The sequence below is a fragment of the Sinocyclocheilus rhinocerous genome, unplaced genomic scaffold, assembly GCF_001515625.1.
Source record: "Sinocyclocheilus rhinocerous isolate Xijiao unplaced genomic scaffold, SAMN03320098_v1.1 scaffold1001, whole genome shotgun sequence".
Classification (NCBI taxonomy): domain Eukaryota; kingdom Metazoa; phylum Chordata; class Actinopteri; order Cypriniformes; family Cyprinidae; genus Sinocyclocheilus; species Sinocyclocheilus rhinocerous.
In genome coordinates this window covers 99651-119650 of record NW_015666593.1, presented here as the reverse complement: position 1 = coordinate 119650, position 20000 = coordinate 99651, and the positions used below count along the sequence as shown (strand labels likewise).

Genomic DNA, 20000 nt, shown 5'->3' with positions numbered 1-20000 from the left:
TGTCCTTTGTGAAAGAGAAAAGTGGACATTTGCTTTGGGTTGGAAGGGTCACCCACTGAGCTCCAGCACAATGCTGTAGTGGAGCAAAAACAGTGGTTGTAAAGCTTGATGTGGAATACATTTTTATAAACTTTATAAAAAGCCACTACGAATAGTTGTTATTAAGTGTATCATAAGGATATGGGGTAAACTTTTCGTTAACTGCTGGTTTGAGAGGTATTTTTCTGGCTTTATTTTTTTCTTTATTTGTATTTTTTTATTTGGGAGAGATATTTTGCCTAATTGCTCTCAATTACTTCATTGTTGACTTGATTGTTTCCACTGGGAATTAATTGCTGACTGTAAAAATTGGATGTTAAGTACCAAAATGGAGCCAAGCGGTTCAAATATAAGAGGGTTGGTGACATCAGCAAAAATCAAAACTTTTTAGAAGTAAAGTAGGTCAAAAATCTTTTATTTGGAATTATGAATTATGTATACAAATGCAACATGCAAAAGAAGACAAGGAACATGTTTTAGGAATAGTGGCAGTTTTGATTTTATGTCACATTTTGTTTTTACAGGTTTGCCAAAAATGCTAGTCATCAGAGACTATTTTGGGGTTCCCAGTCCTCTGGGCGGACCGCCGCTGAATGCTCATATTGGTGATGTCATAGAGGTCATCTGTGCCGATCCTCACAGCTCCTGGTGGCAGGTCAGATGAAGTACAGCACTATTTAAACACCAAATAGCGGAATTGTGTTCTGTGGTGTCATGGGACCCTGAAGCTTGATCACAACATATATCAAAGCAAATAGGGCACACATAACCTTTTCCACAGCTATGTCTTGTGACATTTCAACAAAAAGATAAATGCAATAACCTGTATTTCCATAGCCAACGGAAGTTAATTATAAAATTTGATTTAAAGTAATTTAACGTCTCATCTGAAGTACGGTGCTTGTTGACCGTATAGTGTCCCCATCACTATACTGGGCGTTAGGACCCACACAGACTGCAGGGTGAGCACCCCCTGTTGGCCTCCCTAGCACCTCTGCCAGCAGCAACCTAGTTTTCCCAGGAGGTCTCCCATCCAGGTACTGACCAGGCTCAACCCTGCTTAGCTTCAGTGGGTAACCAGTCTCGGGCTACAGGGTGATATGGCTGCCGGACAATTACTGTATTTATTACTGAAAATACAAACAGACCTGTACTCAATTTACCATACTCCGTACTCAACAATCTGTAATTACAACTTTAGTACAATATACAAAAGTGTAAACTAAATAATGACTGAAAACTTTTTTTTTTCACATTGCTTTCTAATATGAACTGATACCTAAATGAGCCGTCAGATATAGTGACTACAGAGTACAGTCAGGCATGTTTCAGCATTGCAGTTTTGTCTCAAGTTTATTGTCACAGACTGTTCTTGTGTTATTAATTTCTGGCTTGTGCCGGGCTGTTGTGGCTCTTTTTCTCTATGGTTTATGGTGACACTAAAACCCCATCTTCCTCCTGGTGTTACCGAACAGCTCGGCGGGGAATAGACACTTAGTGAGATTTCCCATGCTTTATGCTGGGCCATTTCTGCCTGATAGCACACACCGAGGTAAAAAAAAACCCTACAGCTCAAAAATGGATGCCAAGAGATTCACCGAGCCAACAGACTGCGACGGGCAGGGGCTAGACGTGCGTGTCAGCCGTGGTTCTCCACACACTAGGCAGGTCATAGAGGGGAGCGAGAAGCGCTACTGTTGAATGATAATGCACATCACTGGTTTATTTTATCTTGTGTGAAATGACACTTAACTCTTAATAAGGCTACTAAATCTTCAGGGTCCCATGACACCAAAGAATGGAATTACAGAGCACTAAGCATCCATCTCCCATGTTACTGGAAGACAATTATCTCTGTCCCGTTGTCAGAACAGTGCAATCGATCACTGTAATTTAATTTGATCCTTTAGGCTGCCAACGGTTTACTCTAATGGGGTAATAAGTTTAATCTTTATCATACGCTTATCTGTGGCGTAACAAATATAAAGGGCTTTCAAAAGCTATGGCTAAACATTATTAAGCTGAATAAATCATGAATACAGTTCCAGTTTGGGGCTCCGATCTAATTTGTGGTAGAGGTGCATTTTTCTGAAATTCATTTCATACTTGTTAAAGATTATCTTAAAGGGAGCCATTAAAGAAAAATACATATTTTGCAGTATAGTTGTTTGAGAAGAGGCTCATTACACCCTCAGTCAAACCTTCAGCCAAACTCACAATCAATCTTAGGCTGCTAAATTTTGGCATCTGGTTCCACCGCGTTCGCAGTGCATTATAACCTCCCAGCTGTTGTTTCACACTGAGTCGTGGGGAATTGTCGGTTTTTATCCAAAAATATACAGATAATTGTGTCTGAAGCCATGCAAGAAATGAGCCTATTTTAAAACTGGCATCCGGCCTGCGATTGCTCAATACAATCTATTGCACGAGGACATAATACAAAACTCGAGTCTGATGTAATTAATAAATCCAAATATGCTCAGAGCAGCAATATCAAACAATGGCTTATTGGCGAGTGTCATGATTCACGAGGTTCTGCTGTGGAAGCTGTATGATTATTCAGCATTAGATGATGCTTTCATTCTGATGCGTAACGGAATTTAACCGTGGGTTGGAGCTGAACAGTAATTAACTGTGGCTCTAAATGAGATTCACTGCTTGTTGTGAGCTAATTGTCTTAGATTTATTAATGCAAAGGGGAGGGGAGAGCATTGCTTCAAGGCAAATATAATGTAATTAACAACCACACGTCTTGGCAGGGCAAAATCCTGACAACACAAGAGGCCGGCTTCTTTCCAAGTGATGCAGTCAAGCCCTGCCCATGTGTAAGTATGTATATTTGTATGACTTGCGTAATCATTTTAATGCTGTTGATTTGTATTTGTGTTTACTATATACAGTACATCGGTCTCCAGAAGTTTTGAATAATTATGATTATTAAATATTTTTGAAAGAAGCCTCTTTGCTCACCAAGGCTGCATTTATTTGATCAAACAGTAAAAACGGTAATATTGTTGTATTAGTACAATTTAAAATAATGGTTTCTATTTTAATATATTTGAAAGTGTAATTTATTCCTGTGATGGCAAAGCTGAATTTTCAGTAGCCATTACTCCAGTCTTTAGTGTCACATGATTCTTCAGAAATCATTCTAATATGCTAATTTGGTGCTTAGTTATTAATAATAGTTCATATTATTATCAATGTTGAAAACAGTTTTTACTGCTTAGTATTTTTGTGCAAGCTGTGATTTTTTTCAGGATTCTTTCATGAAAAGCAAGTTTATTGAGGAGCATTTATTTGAAATAGAATTGTTTTGCAATATTATAAATGTTTTTACTAATATCTGTAAACAAAACTAATTTAGTTTCAGCACAAACCTTTATAGCAAAATGTTTATAGATAATGAAAAACATAAATGGATGTAAATGCCAAGTTCTGTCATGAAACTCTAGATGGCACAGGTTGATGGGTCCTCAGTGCAAACTGATGATATTCACAGCGTGATGATATTCATGTTGCATATGCAGCTGATGAACTTGCTGCTTTACATTTAAATGGCTGATTAGCATTCGCTTGAGCATTGCAGCGCGCTTTCAGAGTTCCTCTGAAACCCTCCACCTCCCCCACCTCCACCTGTATAGAACTGCTACGGGTTATTTTATATGCTATTTGTGCAGCAGCAGTATGTCTTAAATACTTACAGCGCCGTATTGGCGTATGTATTTTGGCAGTAGCAAGTTCCTGTACTTGCTTTGCAGCAGCAGCAGCAATAATCTACAACAACAGCAATAACCAACAGCAGCAGCAATTCAGCAGTGTAGAATATCTATTCTGCCAAGACCAAATACATTAACATTGTTATATCCATTACCATGCTTAAATCTTCAGAGAGTTGTCATGATAGAATTTGTAGTGTATATACTATATACTAATAATGAATGACATTGTTTATAATGTTTCTCATCCACAGGGACCAAGGACAGTTGACTATTCAGCTCAACCCTGGTAAGTCTCAACACTAAATGTTTAGTCACATTTATTCCAATATCTACATGACACACAAAATAACCTACATGACTGCATGTGCTGAGTGTTGTTGTTTTGGTTTTAACCACGTGCATGTTGGCTCATGCGAGCAGGTTCGCTGGACCCATGGAGAGGCACCACGCAGAGTCTGAGCTCATGGAGAGAGAGAACAGCACCTACCTGGTGCGATACAGGAGCCGGGAGAGCAGAGAGTACGCTATCAGCATCAAGTACGTCGAGCTATTATACAACTTCATATATTTGTGCCAGCGTGTTTTTATTGCACATAAAATTGGCGTGACGGATGGTCCGTGAGGTCCTTGCACGAATGTCCTTTTGCATGCAAGGCTTAGATTTCTTCATGCATTTCCCTCTGTGTGCAACCCGATGCATTATGCATCATGGAATTTGCATACAGCTTAATGTGTAGCATGGATGTGGTCAGTGAGTGACCACACTGCATACTCACTATGGGCTTTATTACCTCAGAACATTTAATAGTTGCATGTCTCATGCTTAAAACCAATCACAAGGTCTTTGTCAAAATATTTTATCCTCTAAATGTGTTGACTTGGAGTTAGGGACTGACAGCACTATTCCACATCCTTATAGTTATAGTTAGCGCTCCACAACAAGCTCACGTTTAATGTTTAAAGGGGATTGGGGATTTTATGTATCTGGTTCAAGGTTATAGAATAACCTACCACTGAACATTGGATCTCCTTCTCATGACATCTTTAGATCCAGTATTTATAGGAATAGTTCACCCAAAAATGGAAATTCTGTCATCATTCACTCACTTCACTTATTAACACTCATTTATTGCTCATCTTAGGCATTAACTTTTGTTTGTCAGCACATTCCCAAGAAAACGTCATTAAGATGGCTGACATTGTTGAAATATTGACAATCTTGGTATGGTTACAGTAATTCTCTGCCATCTGCAGGTACAACAATGATGTAAAGCACATTAAGATCCTCACCAAGGAGGGCTGTTTCTACATTGCTGAAAGCAGGACGTTCAAGACTGTATTAGTAAGTGGGTTTGAGAGCATTGGTCTTCATCATCATTTGCTTTATTTATCAGCACCGTATGAATACATATGTAGGGTGCTATAATTTAGTGTCACTGGCTGTGCTGCAGAGACCTGAGCTTTTTTTATCGAAAAACCAGAACATGTGCTGATCTGCATATTTCTGTATTTCATTAGCATAATTAATAATGTGAGTCCAGCTATTAATCAGAGTCATCAATACTACTGCAACCTTTTTAAAACAATTTCTAGATGGTTATAACATGCTAAAGTTCCCTAATAAAATATACTGTGGTGACAGCATGTAATAAGGAAAGCTTTAATATATACAATAGTACTGAATAATTATTAATTCATATATCATGGTACTCCAGGGTGTATCAAAGAATACATGGTATTACCATGGTGCACATCCATAAAACAATGTATGTATGTTTTTGTAAGTGTGAGCGTCTATAAGCAATTGCAGTTGTTTCACTAAGATAAAATAAGGCAGGGTTTCCCCACTGCAGTTGTTGGAAAGGTAATACTGAAATAAATCAAGCGTAATGTTAGTTCTGGCAGGTCACATTAGTCAAGTTCACATCAGCTGATTCACGTCTACCTATAAGTGACTGAGTTATTAGTTGTATTGGGAACATGCTTGTTCTTAAGCCTATCTGGTTTCTGTTGGAAATATGCTTGTCTTAAAGCTAGCGGGTTGTTATTTAGAACATGTTGCTTAAGCTTTTGAGGTATTGTCAACATGCTCATTAGGTCATGCTTGATGCTATGGCTTATGCGGGTTTTGGCAACATACTCATTGGATTATTGGGTAAGGGCAACATTCTTGTTGCTTAAGGCATTGAGATTTTCAACACAGTTTGTGTTGAGGGATATCAGCATATGGTTTTGTTTCGGGGGTTATCGCTGCTCTCCCTGCTCTTATCCATGCTAGGCTGTATGGATGTGCAGGGAGTTCTTGCCCAGAACAGAACCATACCACCAATCCAAACTGTATGCTAATTGTCAGTCATCTTTGCTGATAGTGGTTCTGACAGAACTCATAAAAATGTAAAATTAAATGATCTTTTGAACAAAGTTCGGGAGGAGTACATTCAGATAATCAACTAATTCAGCACAGGTGGAGCACGTTCAGATAATCAACTTAATTAGCATGATAGTAAATATATACAGCCAACTTACCTCTGTCCCACGACAGTTTTTCTGGCACCCCTCCTCATTCCTAACTATTCTTCTACCAGCTTGGGGATACGGGGAGTTCTCTGGGTTCGGGCTATATTCCGAGCTCGGAGCCCTCCCCTCGGACAGCACGCCAAAAATGCATACTATTAATCTGATAATATGTAAGTGCGAATTTATGGAAATAAATAAAAATAATCAAAAGCACTTACTAAACAGATGATATATTTTGTTTGTTTGCCTTCATGCGATTTAACCATTAAGCAACAAAAAAGAGAACCGTGAACATGGGAATGTGTTGTTAAATTATTGAAATATTAACTTAAAATTACAGGAGGGACTTTAAGTGAATATTTTAGGTCAAAGAAGATCAGCTGGCAAAACATTTTGGGAATCCCTGAAATAAGCTTTTAAACTTGTGATTTTTTTCTGTCCAGGGACTGGTTGAGTATTACAAACAGCACTCTCTGAAAGAGGGTTTCCGTACTCTGGACACTACTCTGCAGGTGCCCTATAAGGAGCTTGATAGTGGATTCAGACCTGCTGGTGAGTATCATACACCTTGTTTAAATTCGCTCTGACTATATGATGACTTTAGTTAGGCCTTGTTAAGACTTTTAGCAAAAATCTGATTTTTTTTGCATAATAGATATTATCCAATTGGGTTTTTGAAGGTCTGAACAGTAAAAAACACATGAAATCGGATTTTTTGTTTTTCACATTTTATTTAAACCACATATGGAGGTGGTTTGAAGTGCAATTCCAATCAGATTTTTACAGAGGCATCTCAGTCTAGATGCTCTGGCTGCTCAAATCAGATTTCAAATGTCTTTTGCATCACTCTTAATGTAACACACTGCGGGTGTCGGCAGAAGGAGTTCGTCCGTTTTGTTGGGTAGAGAGCGGAGGTTCGCCAGATGGATGCTATGCAATGGTGTTCGAAATCCGCGCTGCCTGAGCTTCACGATGGCGCCTATGCTTTGGAATGTAATTGTGACGAGTGGGGCGGGGCCATGGGAACGGAGCGAGGCCGGTGGAGTAAGTGATAATGCACGACACCTGCGCCACTCACCGGTCTCGAGTCCCACGGAGGAGCTCCGGAAGGATAAAAGGAGGAGTGACGACAGTGCAAGACGAGAGAGGACCAGGCCTGGATTTTATTTTGTGTTTTGGTTCTGTATGTGCACGACAGTCGTCCGCGAGGGGCTGTCGCGCTATTTTGTGTTTATTTTATTATTAAAGTTTTGTTTGAATGTTCGCCGGTTCATGCCTCCTTCTTCCCGAACTACGAACTGTGTTACAGAAATAAAAGTAAAGGTTTGCAAAAATAAAAACATTCAGATAAAGTACAGATGCAAACAAGTACAAATACTTAACTATTGCCACTGATGAATGATATGATGCATTACTGTATGCACTGCTGTAATTTATATCCCCCCAAAAAAACGTTCCCCTGCAGAATTTGTTGCTAAAACAGAAAGACATGTTAATTTGCACTTACAATACGGTTTGAAGAGTTATGGCCAGTTGCGCAGTAACACTAGGGCATCCAGCAGCAGGAATGCCTACTAGCGGCCAGCAGTACAATGACCTTGTCGACCTTCAGCGATTAAAATCACCGTCAGTGTGAGCGGTTCTTCAGACAGGTCCTCTTTTAATGCCAGGAGGCATATCTTGCTCTCAAGATGTGTTTTAGCTGGTGACTTGCTTATGCGTCCTGACACCTCTCAGACTCTTTTGATTAAATATAAAGGTTGGATGAAACGTAGAGTGTGCCTGTACACGTGTTGCTTTTCACAGTGTATAAAGTATGTGTTTACTTCAGCTCTCATTGCCCAAGATGGCTCCTCAAAGAGACAGACAGATGCTGCAAAGCGGGTCGTACGCACTCGGCACAAATGGCTGTTTGTGTCTGGCTCTGCAGCTGCTGCTGCAGGCGACGCAGTGAGGGAGAGGACTCGGCTAAACTAGACACCAGCACTGCGCTCAAGTAGCACCGGCAATCTCTCTGACATGACATGACAGTTTGCTTTGAGTTACAGGAAAAAGCCATGATGGATGCTAAGCTCCCCCTCACCTGTAGGGACTTGGCTGCTTTTCTCTCGCGCAGCTAAGAGAAAAACAGTCCCTGCACTGAGAAATGAAAGGGCAACTAGTGGAGACACAAAGTCAGCTTTATTGAACAGAGAGAGACGTATCACGTAGAAAAAGGCTTAGCGAATGAGTACGACTCTGTTGATAGAAAGACCGGGATAGTGGGGATTGTGAATTGGGGATTTTGCTGTTCTCTTTGGCCTTTTTTCTTTAGCATTCTCGGCTTGTTAGAGGTTTTTATGTTCGACTGCCACTCTCAGTGATACATCCTTTCACAAACCTCAGCAGAAAATCCGGGCCCTCGATGCATCCTGGGACAGCGCTCTCGCTGATGTGCCCCAAACCAAAACACACACACAAATACGCCGACAGATCATTCGGCGTGTGGGCGCTGACACATCTGCAGGCGTCGAGTGTTTGGTAAACACGTTGAACACAAAGGGAGATATCAGGGTTGTGTTTGATAAGCTAATGTGAGGAATGTTATTTACTAGACAGATATCGCATCGGTTTCAATTCTGACTATAGATATCGCAAGTGTGATTGGCTGCATGATTTCTGCAGGCGATTTCTGAGTGACAGTGTCACAGGAAAAAGTAGGTGGCTCGTCGCCTACTGCTTCGTTATCCCCAAAGGAGATGCAAAGCAGGCAGGCAAACATATTGTGGATTTGACATTTGCTAGTTTACATATTAGAAAGTCCTGGATGCTCAGATGGGCGTTCAGATGGTAACAGGACTCGCGCTCTGTATGAACGCTTTCACAGCTGCGTCAGTGACAGGGCCAGGAGCACACACTCGCATGTTCTTGCCAAAAGCTATGAGAACACCTAGAGAAAATGGTGAACAAAAAAAAAATCTTGACACTTACAGGAATGGGTTGCCTATGTCATTTCCAACCTGTATGAAGTTTTTTTTTTTTTTTCTTTAAACCTTATCCCAGCTGCGTCTGCCCAAATAATGTAGTATGTGGTCCATTAAAGTAGTCCAAATGGCTGAAGTAGTCCAAATTTTATTCAATCTTTTATTCACCTTCATGTCATTCTGAACCTGCATGACTTTCTTCTGTGGAACATGAAAGAAGATATTTTGAAGAATGTGTTTTTGTCCATATCAAGTCAATGGCGTCCAAAATAGGGCTGTGCAATAAATGGATATCCATATTTATCTGAAAAAATAAATCCATGGTACCGATAATAAATTTTAACCTCACATTGATAATTTATTATTATTATTATTTTAAGAAATATCATACAACCAATTTATTTTTTGTGCATATTTTAATTTATTCAGTATACAAGTTGTTTACTGAAAGTTGAGAAAAAGTTGTTTACATTTAAGTTTACATTTAACTTTAAAAATGTTTTGTTGTTAATTGTATTTTAATTTGATTAAATTTTGTAAGATGCATTAACTTGATCAAAAATTACAGTAAATGCATTTATAACAATGCAAAAGATTCTTACTTCAAATAAATGCTGTTCTTTTAAACTTTTATTCTTCAAAAAAATCATGAAAAAAATCATAACATTTTCCACAAAAATACTGAGCTGCAAAGCTGTTTTCAACATTGATAATAAGAAATGTTTCTTGAGGACCAAATTAGCATATTGATTACATTTTGAAAGATGGATTAAATTGTTAATGTTTTATGAATTCATTTTAGTTTAGTTTACTTGTAAAGTTATGTTTACATTCATTCTTGAGGTCTAAGAAACATGTGGAATGCATTTCCTTCCCCATTAATGGTATGAAATGAATATTGTATATTATATATTGAATAATATATTTTTGGCAATTTTGCGCAGTCCTAGTTGAAAACAACAATGGACCTTATTGACTTTATTTTATGTTCATTGAGACATTTTTCAATCATGAATCTCAAGATATATTTCAAGGAGAGTGTTGATGCACCCAGTGCTGTGTGAAGTTCTTTACATCAGATTGTTTATGTTTGTTTTGTTGAAAATGTCTCTGTTAAGATCTCTGGGTTTTTGTGTTCCTATTTTCTTTGCTCTGCCTCGGCTTGGATCCTAAGCTCCAGTGCTGTGTGGGCTTCATGTTTTGAGTCCCACCAGCTACAGTTTTGTTCCTCCCTCCCCCTTACCCTTCTGGTCAGGTACAGCTATCAGCCACCTGTCTCATTCATTTCCCCCTCCAGCCATCTCAGTCTCTTCTCCCTGTGTTTGCTTTAGCTCTCTCTGTAGTGTATGTGTGCTTTCTGAGAGTTGTGGAGAGAGTGGATCGACAATGTCTGTGCATGATGCAATGCCATTTGTGCCGTTTTCACTCCAAATCTCCAATAATCTTGTTGCACATTCACATTGTCCTACTTGGCATGTCTTGTGACAACACTGGTGTCTCTCATTCTTGTCTTTTTTCTAACAACTTGTTTTTGTTCCACTTCTTCCACAGTTTTGACCCCGAGAGTGCTTGGCATTGCATTGGCACGATATGATTTCGGCTCCAGAGATACACGGGAACTCTCTCTGCAGGTGGGCGACCTGGTGAAGATCTATATCAAGAGTACCAATGGATGGTGGAAAGGTGAAGTCAATGGCCGGGTGAGGAAAAACTATTTTATACACCTTTATTTGTGCGAAGCTCTCTAGAGCAGGGGTCTTCAATGTTTTTCAGGGCAAGGACCCCTTAGGTGATAGAGACATGGAGCAAAATGTGTCAAGCAGAGCTACATATTAAGCATATAGCCTTCAATATTAATAGAAACTAACCATATTATGATTAAGAATAAATATGTTACATGTATATTATGTTAGGACAGTAGATCAGAACAATGCACATTATTGTTGTTGCACATGCCTGTATATGACTTGTTAAAATGCATCATAAAAAAAACATGTTGAGATAAAAATCACTTATTTTAATGGATTTGCAGAGCATACGTTTTAATTTGACTAATCAGATAGACATTTACAGTTACCTGAACTTCAGCTACAAGTTTATTAAAAATTCACATTTTAATTTTACTGTCAGATGGACAAATAAACATTTTGTTAAACTTAAGCTTCAAGTTTACTAAAAATTAGCATTTTAATTTTACTGTTAGATGGACAATTAAGAATCAAATATCTGAAATTAGTGAGTTTTTTTTTAAATAAAGTGCAGATGTAATGTGTAAACAAGGACCCCACCATGACAAAAATAGCAATGTACAGTGAGTATAATATATTGATATGAATATTTTTCTAGTAGTCTATTACTCTGCATTTACATTGCGCATATCTATTTTACATGCCATATTTTTGTCCCGTGCTAGTATCACAATGTCAATTTTGCAGTGTGTAATTGGCTGTCGGTTCTCTTAGCAGCATGAAAAACAATACTTTTATTCAACGGATTATAGCTCTATAGCAGGGGTGGCGAACGTCGGTCCTGGAGAGCCGCAGCCCTGCAGAGTTTTGCTTCAACCCTAATCAAACACACCTGAACAAGCTAATCAAGGTCTGAACAGTTACTAGGAAGCTACAGGCAGGTGAGTTTTAATTAGGGTTGGAGCTGACCTCTGCAGGGCTGCGGCTCTCCAGGACCGGAGTTCGCCACCGCTGCTCTATAGCCTCGAAAGTGAGAAAGACTGCTTACTTTACAATCGCTAAAAAGCTGTCACTCATCTCAGTTCAAGCTGTCTACACTACATAATGAATCTCTTACTTCCATCGTGTCGTTGTTTGTTAATGAGAGAGGAAAGTGAGCATAATTCAACACTGAATAAAAACTCCGGCGTTGTGAGCGGTGAGTGGATTCTTACTTAAACACCTCTGATTGGCCATTGCATTCAAGAGATCAACAAACATGTCTGTGATTAGCTACATTTCTCTCTGCTGCAAAAACACGCTGTAAACAGGAACCTTTCACATTCTTCAGAGCTCAAACTCAAAAATGCAATGGAACGTTTGCTAAATCTGTTTCACCAATAATATTATATCATTGCAGTATCAACTGAATGAGCTCTTGCTTTCGTTTCAGGGTGCTTATATTTAAAATAGACTTTGTGATGTTTTTTTTTTACCCATGTTTAAATTTTTTTAAGGAAAAATGACTTGTGATTAAACATTAATTAATGGATGTTTACTGCAGTACCGGTTGAAGACCCTTGCTCTAGAGATTTTGGTGCTTTCATATTTGTTTAGGTAGTGTGAAGCTTTTCTTCCAACCTCGCACATCATGGAACTGAACACTTGCCCTTCCATGGGAATCACAGTTCATGGTTGCTCAGAAAGGAAATGCTAGGCACACAGCAGCAAGAAACGGTTGTCAGAGTGCTAAATCCAGCTGACAACAGAATTATATAACAAGCATGGTCTGGAAGAATCTTAATATTGACCAGAGATCAGTTATCAGACAGAATTTTAATATCTTGCATTAATAAATACTGTAAGAATGTTGTTCATGATACATAAAGTATGGTGAACCTTGCTGTAAAGTGTTACCATCAGCTCTGTATTCTGTTATAGTTACATGTTAAATTATTAGTCAGATTAGTTAAAACATTTATTTTTGATATATTGTCTGTTATTTAATTTAATATGTTTATTATATTTACACTACTGTTTAAAAGTCAGTAAGATTTTTTTTAGAGAAACTAATAATTTTATTAAGCAAGGATGCATTAAATAAATCAAAAGTGACAGTAAAGGCATTTATAATGTTACGAAAGTTTTCTAATAAATGCTGTTCTTTTGAACTTTCTTTAAAAATGTATCATGGTTTTCACAAAAATATAAGGCAACACAACTGTTTTCATCATTGATAATAATAAGAAATGTTTCTTGAGCACCAGCTCAGCATATTATAATGATTTCTGAAAGATCATGTAACACTGAAGACTTAAATAGAAAATTCAGCTTTACCATCACAGGAATAAATAAAAATGTTAAATATATTAAAATAGAAAACAGTTATTACTATTTTACTGTATTTTGATCAAATAAATACAGCCTAGATGAGAAAGACTTCTTTTAAAACATTTAAAAAATCTTACCAAGCCCAACTTTCATGTATAAAACGTATAACAGTAACGTACATATTTTTATTTTATAATAATATAATAAAAATAATATAAATTATATTTTAACTAATTTTAAGATTAATGAATATGATCATGAATCCCCGAACACATTGTGTTTTAGGCCCTATTGATTTACATATACTATATTTTTTCTGGCGATAAACAGCTATCAGCGGTACTCATATTCATAGTAAGAAACTTTTTTTAAACAAACACCAGTTCCAAAAGCAATTGAATTTTGGTTAGGACACAAGCAAATGACATAGCAATATAGAGGTGTGACACTGTGATTGACATTTGAGATTAGACTTTAACCCCGCATTTCTATGCAGTATAGCTCATCTCGACTCTCCAAGACACCTGGATCTTTCCTCAAGCCTTATTATATTCCCTTTTCTTCATTTCATATGCTCAAGTGCATTTAAGAGAGACATGATTACCTGGAGGTGATGACAGAAGATGGCAGAATGACTCTTAATGATTCTTCTGCTCATGCCATTATCAGATCTGACCCACAAGAGCTCTCAAACTAGTCACGGAGATGAAGAGATGCGCTTCAGTAATGTTTCCTGATGCTGTTTATATTACAGGTGGGATGGTTCCCTTCAACTTATGTGGAGGAAGAGGAATGACCAGTGCAGGAAGTTATCCTCTCTATGCTGTCACAGTGATAGGCCACTGCAGCTTGTTGGCTTTGGACTAGAAACGGAATGGTGAACATTGCACCCTCATTTGAGCGAAGCACCACAAACACAGCAATTATCAGCCTCCTCTAATGGGATCCGGTGGACTGTGGTTGAGACCTGCAGCGTGATGCATCTGAGGCCCCGTCGGCTTTGACTGTTTAATTAGTTATGAATGTCCCTATTTAACTTTTTATTAATCCAGTTATTATTAATAAAAATAAAAGTTCTATATAGGTCTACTTTTTTTTAATTGTAATTAGGGCCCTAGCCACTTGGGGAGCATGGCCCTATTGTTTTTCTAAGGATTATTAGGGCCTGAGCACCAATGGTGCAAGGACCCTCTTGGAATTGCTCTGTTTCATATTCTTCTTCTTCTTCTCCAAAGTAAATTCCCCGTCGGCTTTGACTGTTTAATTAGTTATGAATGTCCCTCGCTGCTCCACATTCAGTCCAGACATCTCTTTCTCTTACTCTTTTCCTCCCTCTCACCCTGTCACCTCCTGACATCTTCACACAGGGCCTGGGGCCCCCCTCTTTCTGCCTGTTTAAAATGTAAACTCCATTTCTGAGCTGTGCCGGACCTCCCATAAACTCAGGAGTGGCACGCAGAGAGAAAAGCCCTGAGCTGGCCGTTTTTTCCCTCCCTCGGCGACCTTTACGCGGTGCTTTCAGCTCACCTTGTGTTATAATTGATGATTTAATTCGCCCGTCTGACTCTGCAAAGTTTGGCTGGGGCGAGACAGAGCAACGTGCTGTCACAAAGCCTTCCTCTCTGCCTCCTCGGTCTGAATACTTTCCGTACCCACTGTATATATATATATATATATATATATTTAACTTTTTATTAATCCAGTTATTATTAATAAAAATAAAAGTTCTATATAGGTCTACTTTTTTTTAATTGTAATTAGGGCCCTAGCCACTTGGGGAGCATGGCCCTATTGTTTTTCTAAGGATTATTAGGGCCTGAGCACCAATGGTGCAAGGACCCTCTTGGAATTGCTCTGTTTCATATTCTTCTTCTTCTTCTCCAAAGTAAATTGCATTTTTGAGGGCCTAAACATGCTCGAAAACTCACAAAACTTTGCATATGAGTCAGAACTGGCAAAAATTCACATCACAACTTTTTAATTTACAGTCATTAGATACGACCAATAGGAAGTCAGCTACTTTGGTTTGAATGTGGATTTTTGCCTACTCCCAGGACAATAATGCAATTCACACCTAACTCAACATGATGCCAAAACACTGAGGAACCTAAATTGTGAACGTATTTTGGAAATCTTTTGGAAAACAGTGTTGCCATGGCGATTTATTAAAGTAACAGTAAAAAAGGAAACAGTAATTTTCTTATATTTTATAAAGTGTATTATCCAAACACTTTTTACATATGGAGAACAAACCATTCTGAGGAAACAATTAGGTCTCATTTGTTAACATTAGTTATTGCATTAACTAACAAGAAACGAACAAAAAACTATATATTTTTTACAGCATTTATTAATCTTTTTTTAATGTTAGTTAATAAAAATGTTCATGCTCATGTTAATTCACAGTGCATGAACTAATGTTCACAGATACAACTTTACATTTTAATAATGCATTAGTAAGGTTTGAACCTGATATTAACTAACATTAATAAATGCTATATAATTATTGTTCATGTTAACTAATATAATGTTAATAAATGAAACCTTATTGTGAAGTGTTACCAAATTTTTATATATCATTCTCTCTAAGAGATGCGCTTCAGTAATGTTTCCTGATGCTGTTTATATTACAGGTGGGATGGTTCCCTTCAACTTATGTGGAGGAAGAGGAATGACCAGTGCAGGAAGTTATCCTCTCTATGCTGTCACAGTGATAGGCCACTGCAGCTTGTTGGCTTTGGACTAGAAACGGAATGGTGAACATTGCACCCTCATTTGAGCGAAGCACCACAAACACAGCAATTATCAGCCTCCTCTAATGGGATCCGGTGGACTGTGGTTGAGACCTGCAGCGTGATGCATCTGAGGCCCCGTCGGCTTTGACTGTTTAATTAGTTATGAATGTCCCTCGCTGCTCCACATTCAGTCCAGACATCTCTTTCTCTTACTCTTTTCCTCCCTCTCACCCTGTCACCTCCTGACATCTTCACACAGGGCCTGGGGCCCCCCTCTTTCTGCCTGTTTAAAATGTAAACTCCATTTCTGAGCTGTGCCGGACCTCCCATAAACTCAGGAGTGGCACGCAGAGAGAAAAGCCCTGAGCTGGCCGTTTTTTCCCTCCACTCGGCGACCTTTACGCGGTGCTTTCAGCTCACCTTGTGTTATAATTGATGATTTAATTCGCCCGTCTGACTCTGCAAAGTTTGGCTGGGGCGAGACAGAGCAACGTGCTGTCACAAAGCCTTCCTCTCTGCCTCCTCCTCTTCAGCCCTGATAACACTTAGCAGCGCTGCTCTCTCAGGGCGCTCGGAGCGCTGCACGGTGACAGGAGGCCTGCCGTTCAGTGCGATATCCATCTTAGCCAGCCTAATGCACTGCGCTGTGATCAGTCTTTGCCCTGTCTGTTTCTGAACCTCAGGTGCTCCCAAGCAGAATGTTGGCACTGATTTTTGGACTAAAGTCAATTTCTTCTCTTGCCATGTAATGGAACGACTTGTTAATGCTGTGATGTTTGGTGCACTAAGGGTCCTAGACACTGCAAAAAATATTCAGCGAGGTTTATGCCTGTTACAAAAAAATCTGCCAATGGAAAAAACCAAAATACACTACCGTTCAAAAATTTGGGATCAGTAATATTTTATTTTTAAAGAAATTAATATTTTTATTCATCGGGGACACATTAATTTGATTGAAAGTAAAGACATTTACTGTATAATGTTACAAAAGATTTGTTCAAATAAATATAAAAAAATGCATTTTCTACAAAAGTATGAAGAAAATGTTCATGCTCATGTTAATTCACAGTGCATGAACTAATGTTCACAGATACAACTTTACATTTTAATAATGCATTAGTAAGGTTTGAACCTGATATTAACTAACATTAATAAATGCTATATAATTATTGTTCATGTTAACTAATATAATGTTAATAAATGAAACCTTATTGTGAAGTGTTACCAAATTTTTATATATCATTCTCTCTCTGTGTGTGTGTGTGTGTGTGTTTGTCTGTTTTATACTCTTGATGTTATAGTGAAACCCTTTCATTGCTGTAACCCTTAAAACCAGACTGCCTGCTGTGCAATGTTTTCCTGATGCCACTGGGTTGGCAGTTGTGCTGGTGGCTTGGGCCGGCCTCACTGCTTGCAGCAATATTCTTTAATTAAATTAATACACAATATAAAATAAATAAATGTACAAAAAATAAAAATTAATTAATTAATTAATAATAAAAATAAATACAAAATAAGCATTTTTTGTTTGTGTTTTAATAGTTACAAAAGGCATTACAACATAACCCAGAAAAACTTGTCAGTTCCCCTAAATATCCACAAATGTTGTAACTGAGCTTTTATTTTGATGTCATATGTCTCCTATGTTTCATTGTGTTTCCAAACAAACTGGCGAATATTTTTTATTATTCTGTGATTTTTATTTATTTATTTTTTCAAGATTTCCAGTGTATGTGTCACAAATTCCCAGTAACGCTCTAAATCATCTTAGGACAGTAGGAGCTGAGTAGGAACAGTAGTTGAGATTTAACCTGAGGCATGTTCAGAAAGAGCCATGAGGGCCACATTGCAGCGCAGTAGTGATTGATGGCCAGCCTTGTTTGCCAGAGGATGGAAGCAGGTCTATCTCTCTCCACTTCAGAAAGGTGTGAACTGACAGCAGGAGACTTCAGAGAAAAAGGAAAAGACACAGAGAGAGAGAGAGAGAGAAAGAGAGAGAGAGCATCCTTCAGTCCTATGACCTGAAAGTGTCACCTCTTTGTGTTGAAGACGAGACCGGAACGGGTGAAGAGTTACGTGTTATATGGGTGTGACTTACCTCATCACACTGTCTTTACCAATTCAGCAACTGTAGATGGGAAGAGTGGGAGGGAAACTCGATAAAGCCCTGGACTGTATGTCTGATAGGGCTGTGATTGAGCGGCTCAAGGACTTCATCAGCACTATTGAGTAATTAAACACTTGCAGATCAAATATGTTGAAGGGAACAAATCCTGATTGGACCACAATGAATCCCCCCGATCCAACCTTGGAGGGGTGTCCTCATGCACTCATTGCCCCTTTGGGCTTTACACTTTGTAATACATCTGCCATTAAGCCCACAAACAGAAGTTGCAATGCTTTGTAAGTGCATAGTGCAGTTGTACATACTCACGGTAACAAACCTCAGTACTCAAGGGGGTTCTGAATACTACATACCAAATCTTGCCTAAAACACATCAAGTCATTACTGCAAATTAATAAAAGAACACATTAAGACACCTCATATTTAAAGATTTGTAGATTACATTTAATACATTAAAAGTTTGAAGGAAGTAATTGGTTTAATTTAAAATTTTTGTTTCTGCCATCACTACACTATTTTGTATTTTTTAAATGAAAACCAACGGGTCTCCGAACAACAAACATACAGTACATTAGGTGTTCCTGAATGAATTAGCATTTTTGATTGATTCAGTGAATGATTCAATGACTTACTCACTTATCACCACTTCCTGTACTGGCGTGATAATGTAACCTGCAGAAAGAGTCACTGAAAAATTCCTTCTTCTAAAGCACAACGATAGTCTGTTTGGAATGTGCAATAAAGACAAGCAGAAGGATGCAAATATTTAAAAAACGTCCCAGTGGTGTGGACAAAATATCAGCCAATCAAATTTAAAGACCGGAACTAACTCCAACTGAATGCAACAATGGATAAGTTTACATGCAACCAAATAACCCATTTGTAATCGGATTGACGGCTCAATCGGACTGAAAAACCTTAATGTAAACACCTTAATCGATCCGATTGAGCTCGATCGGATTGAAGGGGGTGGTTTATTCCTTTTCTAATACGATTGAGAGTGCATGTAAACACTCGATGAAATTTCAATCGGATTGAAGGGGGTGGTTTATTCCTTTGCTAATACGATTGAGAGTGCATGTAAACACTCGATCGGATTGAACCCCGAAACTGAAAGAACTGCGCATGTGCAATGACGCGGAAATAGCGTAATGATGCGCAGAACCAGCGGTTCTTCCTTTTGAATAAAGTGTTGTATAAATGCGTGTCCTGTCATCATAAAACTCTCCTTTCACTTGGCAACTGTGAAGTGGAGAAGGACAACCTCCCACCAGTCCTTGTTTTGGATTCTCATCCACAGGCAGTGGTGGACAGTAACGCAGTAGTTTTACTTCGTTACTGTACTTAAGTACATTTTTCAAGTATATGTACTTTACTGGAGTAGTTTTATTTTGAGTAACTTTTACTTTTACTTCACTACATTCCAAAGCATAAGATCGTACTTTTTACTTCACTATATTTCATAAAACATATCGTTACTCCTTATAATATATGCTCTGACACGCAGAAGCGGTGTCTGATTCAAGAACGAACTCATTCTTTTCAATTAACCTTTTAAATCTTTTCGCAAATAGCACCAAACGATTCATTCACGAATTAGAATGAACCGATTGCAGCTGTTCTCGAGTCGACAACTCACTGATTCAAATGAACCGTTTAGTGCGAGTCTGCAGTGAACTGAATTCACAAGTAAGAACCACGCGCGCGACTGATGCTGCTAAAAGTAAGTTACTAATGTCGAATTTTAGGATTAATTATTGTAACTGAAAATCATATTTAGGTCAAAACTGTCAGTTGTTTGTGAACTAAATCTGATGTAAAGGGTGATCTATTTAAGCCCACTGAAATGCTTGAATGCAGACACATCAACATCAGTGTCTCTATGTTTTAGGAAAAAAAAC

General features: G+C 38.4%; 1 protein-coding gene across 1 annotated transcript in view; it reads left to right on the top strand.

Moving 5' to 3' along the window:
- Positions 1 to 14251, top strand: part of LOC107732951 (guanine nucleotide exchange factor VAV3-like) — a 63171-nt gene extending 48920 nt beyond the window's left edge. Inside the window, exons 20-27 of the mRNA XM_016544423.1 lie at positions 564 to 694; positions 2799 to 2864; positions 4013 to 4047; positions 4182 to 4298; positions 5016 to 5103; positions 6722 to 6830; positions 10793 to 10941; positions 13994 to 14251. Of these exons, the coding sequence (XP_016399909.1) occupies positions 564 to 694; positions 2799 to 2864; positions 4013 to 4047; positions 4182 to 4298; positions 5016 to 5103; positions 6722 to 6830; positions 10793 to 10941; positions 13994 to 14035 (737 nt within the window). The 3' untranslated portion in view covers positions 14036 to 14251. The remainder of the gene's footprint in view (positions 1 to 563; positions 695 to 2798; positions 2865 to 4012; positions 4048 to 4181; positions 4299 to 5015; positions 5104 to 6721; positions 6831 to 10792; positions 10942 to 13993) is intronic.
- The last annotated feature ends 5749 nt before the right edge of the window (positions 14252 to 20000 follow it).